General features: G+C 33.1%; 2 protein-coding genes and 1 non-coding gene across 3 annotated transcripts in view; all 3 read left to right on the top strand.

Annotated features, from left to right (window-relative positions):
• Positions 1 to 18348, top strand: part of LOC120420190 (iron-sulfur cluster assembly 2 homolog, mitochondrial) — a 454760-nt gene that overhangs the window by 368096 nt on the left and 68316 nt on the right. The gene's annotated exons all lie outside the window — the stretch shown is intronic.
• LOC120420172 (tyramine beta-hydroxylase) overlaps positions 262 to 18348 on the top strand; it is a 33991-nt gene continuing 15904 nt past the window's right edge. The window contains exon 1 of the mRNA XM_039583137.2: positions 262 to 668. Within this exon, the coding sequence (XP_039439071.1) occupies positions 560 to 668 (109 nt within the window). The 5' untranslated portion in view covers positions 262 to 559. The remainder of the gene's footprint in view (positions 669 to 18348) is intronic.
• On the top strand, positions 11891 to 11963 carry Trnak-uuu (transfer RNA lysine (anticodon UUU)). The gene has a single exon. It is a non-coding gene; the product is annotated as a tRNA-Lys (tRNA).

The following is an 18348-nucleotide window of genomic DNA, read 5'->3' as shown; positions in this document are numbered from 1 at the left end:
AACGCATGCTCTGATCCGATGCTGCTCATCAAAGAAGCCTTCGCCCGAAAATTCCTCAAGTCGGCCTCCTGACTTTGACTTGCACACTTTTCATCGCAATGTTATCGCGCCTAATCGCACGCCGCGATTATCGCAATAGAGCTCGACTCTGTTACTCGGAAAAGTGCTGCTCCGACAAACCGAATCCCAAGAATAAATTAGATCGAAGCGTGCGATTGTCGGCTCAGTCCACCGGTAACCGTCGAGCAGTGCGGACGTCGTCGTTGGCAGAACTTGTCAGAACCGGCGAAGATGCGAGCTTTTTCGTGAAGGATGTAAAGATAGTGTGTGTTGTTTTGCAGTGGCAAGTGACGTGTGACACACGTGTCTTTGCACTTTATCAGCCCTATATCAGAGAAAAAAAAAGAAAAGAAAAGTGAGGTTAGGTTGATTTTTTCTTGGGAAAAAAATAAAAAGGAAAAAGGCCCCCCTCAAGTCACTTGTCTGTCAGAAGAGAAATTCATAATTCATGAATTAATTAAAAGAAAAAGTTCTTGAAGTGTGTGTGTGTGCGAGGAACATGACTTTCCCGGAGTTCCGAAGGAGGAGGAGCAGGATCCGGATAGTGGTGCTGCTGGGAGTAGCGATTCTTCTCGTCACCGGTGTCACCCGCGATATATCATGTTTCAGTGAGTTTAACTTCTTCTTTTTTTTTTGCTCGTTCTTTCTTACAAGCCGTTGTCTTTCGGTTTAAATTAAGGGAGAGGAAACTTTGTGTTGGAAAACCCTTTTTTTTTGTTATTTCTTTACTCGTTTGTTGAAAGTTGGCGAGGATGCAGTTTCTTCTGAGGGAGTGTGCTTTTTGGGGGTTTTGGGATCAAATTGCGCGCAAGAGCGAGTTAGTAACGGTTCTTCCTTGAAGGGCGTTAAAACACGAGGGAAGGGGAGAGCGCGAGTGATGAGAAATATTAAATATTCATTATGCAAATTTAGACGTACTTTGATTGGCTGTGTGTGTGTGGGTTGCTGGTTTAATGGTTTCCGTAAATTAGGTTATGCGTGTTTATGATCTGATGAATAATCCTTGAAGTTTAATTTATGGTTTGCTCAAGATTCCAGCAAGAAAATTTAAGAACGATTTTGGAACATATTTGTAATTTTATAAAAATAAATGTCACATCATATTTTTATGTGATTAGTTTTATGATGCTCCATAAAACTAATTTCCTTTTTTCTCATAAATTTTTATCATATTAAGAATTTTTTTTAATCATTATTTTTTATTTTGGCACCTGAAACAATCTTAAATTAATTTGAAAGGTTAACCTACAACTGAGAAAACAATTCCTAGACTTTTTGTAGAAAGCTCATATACCCACCCTCATTTACGCTTTTCAATTCTAAAACTATTACTGAACAAATGTTCATCTATGTGTGACCAACATTTTACTACGACATTCGAGTGAAAGCTATTTTAAAGATTTTTTTTCATTTTTCATCCTTTCAAAAGGCAGAAAGTGCAAAATATTTTCCAAATTATTATTTCTTTGAACATTGCAACGAATTTTAATTTTATGGCCAGTTCAGTTTTTCCAAGGTTAAATTTCTCAACCATCACTAACATTTGAAAAGGGCTCAAATCAAACAATATGGTTGTTTAAAAAGTTGGTGTTCATTTTAAAAAGTATTTCGGGAAAATTGCATGAAATGATCTAATTTTCTTCGGCAAAGTTGTAGAGATTGCCTAGGGAGCGTTCTTTTATTACGTAACGCAGTTGGGGAGGAGGGGGGTCGGAGGCTGTGTTACGCTCCATACAAAAAATAAAATAAAATTTGTATGGAAATTTTGTTACGAGAGGGTGGGGGGGTTCTGAAAATTTATATTTTTGCGTTACGTAATAAATGAACGCTCCCTTAGGAAGTCTCAGAAAAAAAGCGAGACTCAAAAAATATCCTACACACACAAATTTTAATTGCACAAATTAAGCTTTTTTTTAAACACACTTTGGATATGATTTTAAATAAAATCTTTTGAGCTATGGCAAATTGGTCAAAGTGCATTTGGCAGTGTAGCAAATGGAAAGAAAACCTTTTTCAATTAAGTTTTTTTTTATTTAAAATAAGGAAAAAATAAGTAGCCTCAGTTTTCAAATGCTTGATTTGGAAATTCAGAAAAAAATATTGTTTCGAAAGAACGGAAAATAGTATTTTTTATATGAAAATTGGACACAAATTTGCTGAATTACTTAAAAAATCGACGCTATTTAGGTGATGCAAAAATAAATAAAATAAAACGTTTTTAGCAAAAAAAATATTTCTAGTGGCTTTAACTTGAAAACGGTGCACGATATCTAATTGGACGAATAGTGCTTTAATTATGATTTTACATCGGAACATAAAAGTTTTAAAAGTTGTTTGATTTTTCTCAACTTTTTTTTTAAATATGTTTTTTTAGAAAAAAAAAAGCCAAAATGTGCCATTATGTCATCTAAAGTTTACAACATATCCATTAACAAGATTTTTTGAATAGATATTTTGCGCAAATAAATTTTTTGTGTTAACAGTCGACTTAAAATAAATATTTTTTAGAGTTTAACTATTTTATTCTAGAAGTGATTAGAAATATCTACAACTTTGCAGAATACATCAAATTGCTTAAACAATTCGTTCTCAAGATACAGATTTTTGAATATTTGCTTTTTTATCGATAGCTGCCAAAATTGTAAAGAGACTTGCATGGACGAATTAATTATGCAAAATGTCTTCTTTTGAAAAAGTACACTCAAAGTTTCACCCGAATTAAAAAACAGAATTTGCGAAAAAAAAAGCTCATGTATGAAATCGATTTGGTGACTTCGGCACATTTGTAGATTATGATGACGAGTTTACGGAAAAAACAGGTACACGAAAAGATTCAGATTTTTAAATTAATTTTCTATCATCTAAAGTTGAATTCCCAAAATACGTATATTTTCAAAATGTTTTAGGAGACTGAAAATACATATTTATCGCCATAGTACTTGATGGTGCAAAATCTTGTTCCTGAGTTTCGATTTTTTTTAAAAATAGTGTTTTTTTGTAAATGTAGAAAAATGGACAATTATTTTAATCCATTTTTTACAACCGAAATAAATTTGCAACTGAAAAGTACTTAGCAAGTTTATTTGATAAAATGTAAAGTTCTCAAGACAGATAGATAGATATTTATTAGAAGAATTAAATTTTGTGAATTTTTCTGCTCTTTTAAATAAAAAGTAATTTCAAAATTTAAAAAACACGGAAATATTTTGAACAGGTCTACAAATTGATAAATTTCCTCATTTAAAATTTTAAAATAATTTTTATTGAAAAAACCAGAAAAAATCGCAAAAGCTTAAATTTCAAGTTCAAGTTTCCGAGATATCGTCAGTTGAAAATTACAGGCTAATTAGGTGATACCTAGAAAAGCTCATTTTGATTGATACGAATTCTTTTTGATGCTGTTGTTAAGTGTTAAAATTTCCGAAAATTATAACCTAAAAGTAATTCTTACTCCAAAACGGTGAGCTTTCTCAAAAATTCTCTGGTATGAATTTTTTTTAGTTAGAAAAATCTAAAATAAATAAACTCGTAAATAATTTGGATATGTTAATACAGTTGAAGCAACTTTTCCGCAATAATTTCAATTCCATTTCTTTGCCAATTGGGTCCTAAGATAAAGTTTAAATTTTGATATTATTGTTAACAACGATAAAGCTTATTTTTCTGAGTACAATGACACTTTGTACGACCTCGTAGGGTTTCAAAAAGATTTTAAATCAATAAAAAAAAATAACTTCGCGGCCCTTCTTAACAGAAAAGTTCCTACTTGACAGCTCGTTCCAAGGGGACCATAGTTAATCCATCGAAAAAATGTTGTCTTGTCATTTTTTTTTGCATTAAAATGAAAAAAAGTGATAGGAAACGGTTTTTAAACGTTTTTTTTACCGTTTACCCTTTGAAGCAGTTGACATTTGCTTGAGCAAATACCAAATTCGCACTAATTACCCAAATTGGCAAATATATGTATCGCTGCCAATGAGCTGGGAAAGACCATCCCACACTCAACTGAATGAGAGGATTTGCCTAAAAGGTGCTCCTATCGACGAAACGGCTAGGTGCCGTGGGCTGTCATTCCGCAAGTAATAAGCTAGTTGGTGTGTGGAGAACCTGGGTGACGACTCTGCCACCAGAGCGTGGTCATAAAATCGATTCACGTGCTTCTAGTTGCAAGGGGGGCCATCCATAAATAACATTTTACAATTTTTTTTATGTCTTAGCTAATGAAAAGATTTTTTTTGTGGAAATTATAAATTTTCAAAAAAAATCTACGTTGTTTTGGGATGACCCCAATCAGTCAAGAGGCGAGATTTTAGTATACCTTTTGCGTGCACGGGCTGTAAACCGCCTGATTTAGTGTCCTATAAAAAGGGTTATTTGCGCGCGAAAATTGAGCTTCTTCGTGGGCTATTCCCGAGGGGGTTTTTCCTTAAAGGCTATAATTAGAATTTGAGCAGCCTAATTGGCGTGACATTCTTGGGAGGAAATTGTCGCAAAGCGGTAAATTGAGCTGTTTTGTTGTAGGGATTCTAAACGTGTCGATTTTCAACAATAAGTTTAGTTTGCCGTTTAATTAAATTGCACTACAAATATGTTAGCATGAAATAAATTTGATATTTGTAAACACTCTATTTGGATTCTAACTTTTTTCATGCCTTTTGTTTTAATTTTGGGGGTGGGTCTCGTGGCGCAGGGGTAACGGCTTCGGCTGCCGATCCCGATGATGCTATGAGACGCGGGTTCGATTCCCGCCTTATCCACTGAGCTTCTATCGGATGGTGAAGTAAAACGTCGGTCCCGGTTTCTCCTGTCTCGTCAGAGGCGCTGGAGCAGAAATCCCACGTTAGAGGAAGGCCATGCCCCGGGGGGCGTAGTGCCAATAGTTTCGTTTTTTTTTCGTTTTAATTTTCAATTTAATTTTATAAAATTATAAAAAAAAACTGAATTCTTTTAGAACTATTTGGTAAGTTATGTGGTCATAATTCAAATATTTATATTTGATATCTTTTAAAAATATCAAGCTGATTTCAAACTAATGACCTCAATTTGTCACGTTTAATAAATTCAAATTTATGCAAATTCACGCTTCCTGAACTGGTTCTACCGTCCTTAAAGCCACTTCAAAAATGGGATTTCCCCCTCACCATCACCGTCATAGTTGCTGATTCCAATAACCGCACCCAAACAGCAGTGTCTGTCGCAAATGGGCATTTAATCCATGTGTACAGCAATCTATAACCAACCAACCATGGAAAGAGGTGAATTTCCGACCCGACCCCCCGGCATCATCGCAAGACGCAGGCAGAGATCCGTCGTAATGGCAATTTTCACCGAAACGAAACTCAATTAAAGAGAAGCCCCTCAGCAGGTGTCGTGACACACCTGGCTTGATGGCCATCAGGAAGGAAATTTATCTCCATTTAAGCGATAGTTTCGGCTTCTCCGAAAACTCCACTTTTTCATTTCGCCGGCGGAATTGTTACACTCGGTTGTGAAATCGCTGTCAAATTTGAAATTTGCCCAAAAAAAGGTCAAATTCTTTGAAAATTTAGCCTTTCCGCGTCAGCGTGCACTCTCTTGAAGTGGTAAACAAACAGCTGTCACTTGACACACTCAATTAACAAAGCATGCCGAAAATACAAGCAAAATTATTTTTTTCTGTAGGGGTATTGCATGTAGTAATAACGGTGGTTACTACATGTATTACCCCACAAGATTTTATTAAAATTGTTTTATTTTTAAACTTCCTTCACGGAACTGAATGTTGCCTAAACTGAGCCCCCAAAAAGTGTCACCCATCAAGCTTGGAAAGCTCGGAAAAACTGCCGAAAGAAGCGAAAAGGGTTCATCATCTTCATCCGAGCAGCACAAGTTGCCTTTCCCCCAACTTTCTTCAGTTTCATCAGCCATTAATTAAACCGAAAAGCCATCCATCAATTTAAATATTGCCCTTGGTCTTCTTCGGTTTTCTTCCACCCGCGCGCGTGATAAGTCTCTCATCCGCGGGACGGCTCTTCTCGGAAGTGTGCAATAGCGAAAGTGACACATTTTTTTTTGTTTTCGCCTTCCGTGTCACTTGTTCCTTGTGAGGGGTTTATGGGCGCGGAAAAATATAACAAGATCCGCCGCGAATCAGCGGAGGGGGGCCACGGCGACGACCGACGCTTTCGATGATAAGGTAGAGGATGGGTTGAGGGGAGGGAGGAAAAAGTTTTGTTTTTATTGGAAATTAGGAAACCTTAAATGGAACAAAATGGAGCACGGTTGAAACTAATTTTAAAGTTTCAAAATTTACGCTACTTTTTATCAATATTATATAAAATTTTACAAAAGTACTCAAATTTACAATTTGCAAAATGGCTATCAGACGATTCGAAATTTTGCTTACATTTTCACTGTTTTAGAGTTTTTTGAATAAAACCATTAATCTAGGGTTTTTGATCAAAGTTTATTTTCCCTAAAAGAGCACTCAGCTAGCAAAATCTAAACGTAGAAATTAGTACCCTCCCTGCAAAGACATATGAATTGATCTCAGTTGAAAGGTTCTCCAAACCTCTGAATTGCATATGAATCATCCTGGAGCAGAACTTTTAAACCCCAATAAACACTAACTGAATTGAAAAATTGAATAAAATACTAAAATTTTTACAAAATACCGTATTTTTTGAAAGTACTCAAATTAATATAATTTGCAATATGGGTATCAAATGATTCGAAATTTTGCATGCATTTTCACTGTTTTAAAGTTTTTTGAATGAAATACTATAATTTTCACAAAATACCGTATTTTTTGAAAATACTAAAATTACGTGCCAAATTTCAAATCGTTTGATAACCATAATGCGAAATATAGATTTTTGGATATTTTCGAGAAAACACGGTATTTTGTGAAAATTTCCAAATCCAAAAAAACTCTAAAACAGTTTTAAAAAAACAATTTCGAATCGTATGATATTGCGAATTATAAAAATTTGAGTGTTCAGAAAAAATACGATATTTTGTGAATATTTTAGTATTTCATCAAAAAAAAACCCTAAAACCAGTGAAAATGCATGCAAAATTTCAACTCGTTTGATACCCATATTGCGAATAATAAATATTTGAGTATTTTCGAAACAATACGGTATTTTGTGTAAATTTTAGTATTCCATCCAATAAACTATAAAACAGTAGAAATGCATGCGAAATTTCGAATCGTTTGATACCCATATTGCAAATTATAAAAAAATTAGTACTTTAAATAAATTACGGTATTTTGTGAAAATTATTATTATTTTTTTTACATTTTTATTTTTTTTATTACGTTTTTTTATAAAAAAAAATGAATGAAAAAAAAATATAAAAAAATAAAATAACTCTTAAATTAATTTGTAACTACAACCTAAAAGACAACATGAATGTGAGGAAGGCATCAACCACCTTAAGGTGGGTTAAGTAACGTTTTACTTTGAAACTTACCATAAAATATTTACTAAGAGGAAGCTTGAAAACTCAACACAAGTCAATTATAGAAATATATAAAAATATAAGTTATCGTCCGTTATCGTCGATAAAATTATCGCTGATAGAATTATTGGAATAACGATAAAGATAACGATAGAACTATCGTTATCGTCATCGAACCTCGATAATTTCATCGAAAACAACCTTGGTCGATTCCCTTCCTTTTTTGCCTGCAGTTTTGTCCTTTTTTTACAGTGCACAGTGGCTTTGTTTTGGTACCGTAATTGACAGATGTTCTTTTGTTCAGGCTTTGTTTTGGTGCCATAATTGACAGCTTGTGTTGGTTGCGCTCAAGCTACCTGTACTGAGATATAGATGTCACCCCCTGGAACAAGTTGCACATATTGAGGTTTTGCAGCGCGACTGTGTTTCAAATGTAGGTGTCGCTAAAATGAGGTTACTTGCCAAAAATCGTATTCCTTTCTGCTGGGTTGAATAAACAAAACTGCTTATTTCTCATGGTTCCCTGCACCAATCTTAATGAAACTGGTTGCAAAAGATGAAAAAAAAAATTTGCTTTAAAATAATGAACATCAATTTTTGGGCGCGCAAAAATTTGTGAACTTTTTCTTTAAAAAAAACATGTTATGGAACACGAAAAAATGAGTTTCCCGATATATATCAATGAAATAAATAGTTAAATAGTTGATAACAAGTGTGTTGACGTATATTCAACAATTTTTATTGATTTTTGACAGACTTTCTGGCCACATAGTTCAAATTACTATCTTTTACTAAATTTACAGTTTTCTCATAGTAAAAACAAACAAATATTTGAAATTTATACACCAAACTGTTGGAAATAATTTTTCTCATCCGAATCCGGCATAAGTTTTGTAAAAATGTTGAATCTGAAGAAAAAAACACGTTTTTTCAAAAAATATAGGTAAACGCTATTTGTTCATAGGTGGCGACATGTGTCTTTTAGCTTTGCTGCAAATTCTCTATATCTCAGCAACTAAGGGTCGTATCAACAAAGTTCAAAAAAGCAAAATATAGAAAATTTTCTCAGCTTTTCAAAAATATTTTTTTTAAATTTTTAAATTTAATTTAAAAAAAATGAAAAACTGCGAATATTTTTTAAAAAATTTGCCTTAAAATGGATTTAACTTGAAAACGGTGCACTTTATCATAATTTCACTGAAGTACTTTTTGATTGAAAATTTGATTTTACATCGAAAAATGAAGTTAAAATTTTTTTGCGACCAATATTTCGATTTTTTTTTGAAAAAAATAGTGTTGATTCGAAAATTCATTAAACTCGGCCAAAGATTTTTTGCACAACCTGGAAATTTCTGAAAAGTTGGCATTTGATGTTCTCTAAAACATATCAAAAAATAAAAAAAAACAGCGTTTTTTTTGCAAATCAAGTATTAGTGACAAAAAGTGAAATTAAAAATCAGCAATTTTTTACCGTGTATGGTTTTTTTTTCAGTGTAGTCCATATCCATACCTACAACTTTGCCGAAGACACCAAATCGATCAGAACATTCCATCAAAAGATACAGAATTTTGAATTTTCACATATCATTTTTGTATGGACAGCTGCCAAATTTGTATGGAAAATTATATGGACAAACTAATGATGCAAAATGGCTTCTTTGGGCATACCGAAGGCACCAAAAAAGTTTCAGTCGGATTAAAAAATACAAAAATTAAAATTGAAGAAAAAAGACCGATTTCGTAGAGAATTGCTCAAAAGTCAAAATTTCAAAAACTACAAAAATACGAATTTTTGAAAATTGTTTTTCTGTGAATAAAAAAAGTTTATTTAAAAATCGATAAAAATGGTACCTATTTTCTTCTGAATAGTCCCCATCAATACCTACAACTTTGCCGAAGACACCAAATCGATCCGAAAATTCCTTCAACAGATTTACGCATATTTACGTACCACTTTTGTATGAATAGCTGCCAAAATGGCTTCTTGGGTCATAGGGAAGGACCCCACAAAGTTTGAACCAAATAAAACAATATAAATAACATCCATTTCCGATTTTGGTGAAAATTGGTCTAATTAGTTTTTCTTATTTTTTTTATCGTTCGATGTTGGTTGATGAAATTTGAAAGAGTTCTACCACAGACAAACAGACGTAAATCTCTTTTTAATTTCATCAGTGAGAAATATAACGGCTGACCGCAAAGGATTTAAAATGGATTTTTAATTCAATTTTGAAAAAAATACTTCACGACCCTTCTTGACAGAAAAGGTCCTACTTGACAGTTCGTTCCAAGGGGACCATAGTTGATCCATCGAAAAAATGTTGTCTTGTATTTTTTTTTGCGTTAAAATGAAAAAAAGTGATCAGAAATGGTTTTAAATCTTATTTTTTACCGTTGAACATAAAAACTTACAAAGGGTTTTAGTACCCAATTAAATTTGAACGTAATTCCCGGATCGTCCACCACCACATGGGGTGGCGCTGTAGTCAAAGCACCCGCGAAATGGCGTTTCAGCCAGCGCGCCAAAATATTCTGTTTTGGCAAAGTAAACAATATGAAATGGTTGATGGATTTTATTTATTTTTTAGCGAGTTATTCGTTCCTGGTTTAGTGTGTAAACTTTACCACTTTAAATTATATTGAAAATATGTAGTTACGGGTTTCTCGCAATTATTTCCATTAATTTGGCTACGTATTGTTAATTTATTTAAAATTAAAAAAAAAATATTTTATTAAAACCTTTTTTCCAGCTCTAAACATAATCGCTTCACATTTTTCTTTTGTTCTCAACAACTCAAACATGGATTAAGTTACTACGAAATTTATCAACAAAAAAAACTATTCTTCACTTTCGCGCACCATGATAACAATCTATTATAGATACTTTACAGTCAGGGAGAGAGACCGGAGCTAGTCTGCTCCGGAATTTGCTGATGGCACCACGCTCCCCGCTCGCTCCCGGCAAGAGGTCCTCGCGCGAGTCTTCTGTCTTCATTAAAAATTAAACTACCAAAGCGAAACAACGGCACGGAACGGGGATCATCGTAAAAGTGACCATTTGATGCTGCTGGTTCGTCCTTTTTTTGAGTTGAGATTTTTTCTCTGGGAAATGAATCTCTGTGAAATCAGCTTTACCAAAAATCCATCAACCTTTTCACACTGGAGCCATCTAGGTGTGAAGGCACAGTTTTGAAGCAACTGTCAAACGCCGTGGTGAATTCAAAGCTGTCGTGGTGAGTTTCGATCGACCGTTCAAATTGACCGTTAAATTGTTGATTGATGAAAATTTTAAACTTAAACTCACTTCTGTTAGTACTTGTTTGGACAGAATTATCACGTTACGAATTTCACTGAGAATCTTCAACAAACGATGGTATCGGCCAGACTGCGTCCAGGACGACGACGACGGCGAGTTTGTTTGAAATAATGAGCCAGAAGATTCCGACATGGTCCATCATTACTAGCGAAAGCCCCGGGAGTAGCAGTAGAGTAAAAATAAAAGTGACTCTCCTCTAAAGGAGGAAAAAGTGGGCGAAAGTGTAAAAAATGAATGATGATCGGAACGTGATGGAATATCAGTTTATTCGTGCCACCTTTTTCTTCTACCCTGAATGCACCCTTAACTATATAGTTGAGACCACTTTCCAACGTCATCGTCGGCAAACTAAGAATATACAACAACAACAAAAAAACTGTTCCGTGAAAGAATTCCGATGGAAATGAAGATGGCGCGGCGATAACATTCTGCGGAGGCGCCTGAAGTTATGCAGCCTCGCACTACAGCACTTTCAGCCCACCCACCGCTAGGTGGTGCTTGAGGCAGGTGGGAGGAAGCAATAGTTGAAGGAGAAGCCTCAGGAATGCTAGAACAAAACCCATTGATGGCGAATAACAGAGGGACAATATGGGACTTTGGATTACGAAGGGGGAGGAAAATTCTCGCGCCAAGGAATTTCATTTGGTTCCGAGTTTTGCCTCTCCCGTGGGTTGGGATCAACGGCGACGATGAAGATGTCTTGGAAGAGTTGCCAGACTTGTTTTACTGTTTGACCTAAAATAATGTGTTAATTTCAATTTTGATTTTGAAATTCCTCAAATAATTCAGTTATCCTTAAAAAATATTTGTTTTTTCAATTTATTTAGACAAAAAAATAAAATCATTATAACAACACAACAACTTCAAACTAATAACTCGTAACTCTTTACGACCGCTTATAATGGGTTTCTCTTGCGTGACGAGCTTTCATATTGACACAGATGGGTCGACTAACGCCCGCGCCACACACTCCCAGCAGTCGTCTGAACTCGATCATGAAATAACTACAGCAATTATGGTACAAACTCGTAACAGCACTGGAAAGGTACTGAACTGAGGAAATTTTGTACAGCCCGGATAGCTCAGTCGGTAGAGCGTTGGACTTTTAATCCAACGGTCTAGGGTTCAAGTCCCTATTCGGGCGGGTTTTTTTTTATTTATTTTTTGTGAGATTAAATTACTCTTGATTATTGAGTAGTTTAACTTTTTTATATTTGCTTTCGTATAAAGCATAAATCTTGTTTTTTTTGGTTTCTCAATGATTTCCTGAACACCTCAATGTGAAGTATACCGTTAAAAAAAGTTCATTCTTAAAATTTATTTTTTAACAAATATTTGCACTTTCATCTACTGAAGGAAGAAGGAATCATAGGAAACATAATATAATTTAAATAGTTAGAGAGTTTTACTTGTGCCAATTTTAAGATACAATAACAGGGACAGGGTGACCACTCAAATCCCATTTTCAAATTCCCGACTTTTTCCAGACTTTTCCAGAATGCTCAAATAATACGCATTTCTTATCTAAAGAATGATTTCAAACAAAAAACTTTCTATAAGAAAAGTCAATATCTGGAGTTTTTTTTTAAAAGGACCAATAAACCAAATTTTCAATTTTTGCTTTTTGGGTGTTTTTCAATAACCCTGACTCAAGGCGGTTCTAAAAACACCCAAAAAGCAAAAACTGGAAATTTGGTTTATTGGACCTTTTCAAAAAAAACTCCAGATATTAACCACAAAAAAAATATGAATTTAAAAATAATCCAAATATAGGCATTTTTTGTAATTACATAAACTAAACAACAATTTAAAAAAAACTTCAAAAATGGAATTTAATTATTATGATTCAGAGTAGAAACACAAACAACTAGTCTTTGAAAAAAATATCGAAAGTTCAACAATACTTATAACTTCCTTGTATTTTTTTTAAATTGGCAAAAGTATAGTTTTTGATACTTCGTTTCATCTGGAAATGACAAAAGGTCAAAGATAACTAAACTTAAAATTTCGTTCCTATTTTTATTAAACTTCATCATCTTTTGAAATCAGAGAATGATTAAAACATAATTGCTGATATGTTTTTGCCATATTCCCTTTTTAATTTTGTAATTTTTGATATATTTTTTTCAATTTTAATTTATCTAGTGGTCAGCATTTAACTGTTTTCTTTTTCAATGAACAATCAGTTTGATATGATTTTATGTTCTACCACTTATTTCAAGCAAAATGTTTGAAGAGACATTTTTTTTAACAGTTTCGCAATAACTCCAACTTTTTTAGATTATTATTTTTTTGCAATTTCAAAATTTTCTTTATGTTTACAAAACGTTAAAAAAGTTTTTAAATTTTGTATTTTTATTTAAACAATTAAACATATTTATCAAAAAAACCATTGGCAAACTCAAGTTGGAATCTGTTTTCAAATATTCAATCTATGTGACAAAATGAAATAGAATCAAAACTCTAAGCTGGCCATTGGGCTCTATTTTTATATTAGTTTATCATTAACTTAACCTCTTGTTTGATAAACAAAAATTAATAGAGATCATATGATTCATGAAAAATATTATGAAGATCTGTGTCAAAGACTCCAATACTAATTGAGATTTTGAATGTTTTAAACAGCTTTTGCATACTCAAATATATAGAAATAGTGAAACCTTTAATTTTAAGTAAGTTACTAAAGTAGAATTGAGCGAATTCAATTTGAAAATTGCACAGAATATTACAAAATTATTCAAGAGTTCAGAAATAATTTTCAAACAAGTATGCTTAGAATTCCCGACTTTTTGACAAAAAATCATAAATTCCCGACTTTTTCCCGATTTTAAGCGGATTTTGGCGAATTCCTGACTTTTTCCCGACTTGAGTGGCCACCCTGTCAGGGACCATCCATAAACCACGTGGACATTTTTTTTGGAAGTTTCGAACACACAATTTTTTTTTTTTGAGAAATATGTTTTTCTCAGAGTTATCTAATAAACCTTAATTTTTGGTCTGTCAATCTGAGGAAATTTCCGAGAGTATGGGTTTGATTTGATTTTAAATATGTTTAAATCAATAAAGGTTTGTGACTCTTTCTACTCTGTGCGCTAAAAATAATTTTTAAATCAAGTCACACAGTTCAAAATGACAAAATATCTCTTTTTAGCCCTTTTAAGATCTAATTTTTTGATAATGTAGAGAGTTTATCATTTTCAAAAAATACCCCAAAAATAAAAGAGTATATAAAAATGTAAATTACAAGCCATGGTTTTAAAATGCATCATACTCCTGTCCAGCTGTTTTGCCATCATTAGTTCCCTAAATATCTAAGTATTGACGAAATTTTTTTTTGGGATTTCTTAAAAAGATCAAAACATTTTTTTAATAAGCCCAAACATTATAAATGCAGAAAAATTGATTTTAGATTGATTTTAGATTGTTTTCAATTGATTTAATTTCTATTTTCGTGGAAATTTTAAAGTTTTTTGGAAAAATATTTTTTTTGCCCCCTATTTTTTCAGACCAATTTTGGAGGGGGGGGGGGGTGCACATAAATTTTGAAAAATATTAGCAACGGCCTTAGTTTTCGAGAAAACAAATCTGAACCTTTCATAATTTGTAATCTGGATATCAAACTACAAGAGATTTGGCGAGAGAATTTCACAACATTAGAGTTTTAGTGCACTAAACATTCACAAAATACCATAATTTTAAATAATAAAGACTAACATTTCAAAAGGGTCAAACATTCAATATTACGCCCTTTTGAAATGTTAGTCTTGATTTGAAAATATTGTTTTCGAAAAGATCGGAAAATTTCACGAATGTTTCATATTTTAACATTGTAAATCGGACCATCAGTTGCTGAGATATCGACATTAGAAAATGGTGTGTTGTTTGGGTGGGACTTAGAAAACATCAATTTTCCTGTTTTTAAACCTTTGCATGGCAATATTACAGCAACAAAGGGTCGTATCAACAAAGTTCAAAAAAGCAAAATATAGAGAATTTTTTTTCAAAAGTTGGCAAACATGTGCACTAATTTTAAAAAATGAAAAACTGCGACTATTTTGAAAAAAGTTACCTAAAAATGGCCTTAACTTGAAAACGATGCACTTTATCAAAATTTTGCTGAAGTACTTTTTGATTGCAAATTTGATTTTACATCGAAAAATGAAGTTGAAAAATTTTTGCGACCAATATTTCGATTTTTTTTAAAAATCAGTATTGATTCAAAAATTCATAACTCGCTCAAAGATTTTTTGCACAACCTGGAAATTTCTGATGTCCTCTAAAACATATCAAAAAATAAAAAAAAGCGTTTTTTTGCAAATCAAGTTTTAGTGACAAAAAGTTAAATAAAAAAAACACCAAAAAAAATTTAACCGTGTATCATTTTTTCCAGTGTATTCCATATCCATACCTACATTTTTGCCGAAGACACCAAATCGATCAAAAAATTCCTTCAAAAGATACAGATTTTTAATTTTTCATACATCATTTTTGTATGCCCAGCTGCCAAATTTGTATGGAAAATTATATGGACAAACTAATGATGCAAAATGGCTTCTTTGGGCATACCGAAGGCACCAAAAAAGTTTCAGTCGGATTAAAAAATACAAAAATTAAAATTTAAGAAAAAAGACCGATTTTGTAGAGAACTGCTCTAAAGTACTTTTTGATTGCAAATTTGATTTTACATCGAAAAAATTGATTGAAAATTTTTTGCGACCGATGTTTCGATTTTTTGAAAAAAATCAGTTTTGATTCAAAAAATCGTAAATCGGTTAAAGACCTTAACCTGGAAATTTCTGAAAAGTTGGCATTTTATGTCCTCTAAAACATATTAGAAAATAAAAAAAATGTGTTTTTTTGCAAGTCAAGTTTTAGTGACGAAACGTGGAATTAAAAATCACAAAAAAATGTTACTGTGTATCTTTTTTTTCAGTGTAGTCCGTATCCATACCTAACACTTTGCCGAAGACACCAAATCAATCAAAAAATTCCTTCAAAAGATACTGATTTTTGAATTTTCATGTACCATTTTTGTATAGACAGCTGCCAAATTTGAATGGAATATTATATGGACAAACTAATAATGCAAAATGGGCTCTTTGGGCATACCGAAGGCACCAAAAAAGTTTCAGCAGGATTAAAAAATACAAAAAAAATCGAATGACCAAAATCTCAGAGAATTGCTCTTAGGACTTCTCAGTAAAAAATATTTAAATCTAAAAATCTATTTCTTTGCTCAAAAATAATAGTTTCACGGCCTTTTCAAATGTTAGGGGTGGTTTGAAATTTCGCAAAATATTCATTTTTCCTGTTTGCTTTTCTCAGAAGTTGTACCTCAGCTATCATTGTTCAATTCAAATTAGTAGGACATTTTCGAATCTATTCGAATAAAAATATGTTCAGAGATTGCCTTCTGTCAGTTGAATAGTCACGTTTTTTGATAAAAAAAATTAAGGTAATTTGTTAACGGTGCATGATAACAAATTTTATTGAATGTACTTTTTATTTGTTAATTTTATTTTACATCAAAAATTTAGTCAAAAAAGTTTGCTGTCTGTTTTTTTCGCATTTTTCCAGAAACTAGGATTTTTTTTCGAAAAAATGGCAGCACTGCCAAATGAATTCTGCGCAAAATCAAACTTTTTTCAGTAAAATCGCTGAATCTCGTCAATAGTTCATTTTAGTTTGAAGTCTACATTGATTATTATGTAAAATTGTCTGGGGAACACGATGGTGATAAAATAAAACAAATAAAAATATAAGCAATTGGTCAAAACTGATTTTTTATAATTAAAACGATAAAATATAATATTAGTGGGCATTTAAGGGTTAAAATTTTATTTTTATAGAATTCCTTGGACAATTTTCTATAAAATGCAACCTTTAGAAAGTCTTTTGCTCAAATAGTTGCAAAGTTATGATTAAAAGAATTTTTTTTTAGAAAATCGCCAAAAAAGTGGGCGGTGCCAAAAATAGAGGGATGGTCCAATCAGCACCAAACTTGGGATTTCTGTTAACTATCGATAGATAAACGTTCCCTCCAAGTTTGGTCCAAATCGGTGAAGGTCGAGTCCAAAAGTGTAGGTACTCAGTTGACCTGGAATGACCCATATATGTTAAAATGATTAAAACTCATTCTCCTGTGTACTTTGGTTGCAGTTTTAACCATGTTCTAACATTTTTTTAAATAACGCAATTTTTAAAAAAATGGAAAACATGAGTTTAAAAAATCACAATATCTAAGCAGTGTTCCCAAAAAATTAGAATGTATTTAAAAATTCATCTGATATAATTTCGATATGTTATGTAATCGAGATGTAACTTCTTAAAACTTTATTCAATCAGTATTAAGTATTCCCTTCAACACACTCAAGATTATCAAAACTTTATAAGATTGAGCCTTATAAAGTGCGATAATCTGGCAACCCCGCCAAGAAATATCTTTGTTTTAGGCATAAATTTTAACTTAATTCGAAGCATTCGATTAAAAAACTATATCAACTTCAGGAAATTACTCGTTACTTAAAACAGGGTTGCCGGGTTCATATTTTTTTTTTCTCATTGAATTTTGTATAAACCTTCAAAATTTGTATGAATCTTCCGGACTAAACCCAACGTTAAAATTTAGAAGAAATTAATTAAAATATTCCTAAGGTCACCCACAACTCATACTTGCTGGCAACCCTGCCAACAACCCCGTCACTCCCACCATCTTTTTCCAGTGCTCACGCACGAGAATTCCAGCCGGATGGCTGGCTGGAATGTTTTCCCTCTAAAGGTAGGAGAACCACATTAAGCAAGAGACAATTTGCCCTTTTGAGCCGCAAGACCACGCCGGGACGACGACGACGACAACCAATCGTTGATCCTTAACGAAGGACCAAAGACTAAAGACGCCCGTTTGTGTTGGCGTTGATGATGATGAAGCTCATCAAAAAGAGGGACCATCCCGGAGCGGGCACAGATAAATAGATGGCGCCACCATCGTTTGCAAGAATGGATGATTTATTTACACTCTGAATTTAGTGCAATCAAATTTGGGTAAGAAAAGGCAGTTTTCGCCAACGGCCAACAGATTGCGCTAGTGAGCAATTGTCAAAAATTTTCAATCAGAAGCTTCAAGTCTTCTTATCTGTGAAGCAAGCATCTTGTTTCTTAATAAAACGTACTAAAGAGAGCAGGCGAAAGAAAAAAAAGAAGCGAAACTTTAACGCAATTGGATTAACGACTTGTGTGTAATAATGCAAGGAGCGTGGTAATTACCACCATCTCTTCTTTTTTAGGAGGGGTGGGGCTGGCCAAAAACAGGACTTTAATGTGATTGCGTGCCTTCGCCTTCGGGAGGGCGAAAATTCCGGAAGTACCGGAAGGAAGCAGCAAATCGGTAACCGACATTTGGTGCGATTTTTATGGGCATTTTTGGCTTCTTCTTCGTCTTCTGCTTTTTTTAAGGATCCCAAAAACCAGAAACAGGAAATTTAACGATAATATTTTTTTGTGGGAAGGCTTTTGCGTGCGATGAATAATAA

This window comes from Culex pipiens, chromosome 1 (genome assembly GCF_016801865.2).
Source record: "Culex pipiens pallens isolate TS chromosome 1, TS_CPP_V2, whole genome shotgun sequence".
Lineage (NCBI taxonomy): Eukaryota > Metazoa > Arthropoda > Insecta > Diptera > Culicidae > Culex > Culex pipiens.
This window is presented reverse-complemented; position numbering and strand designations above follow the sequence as displayed.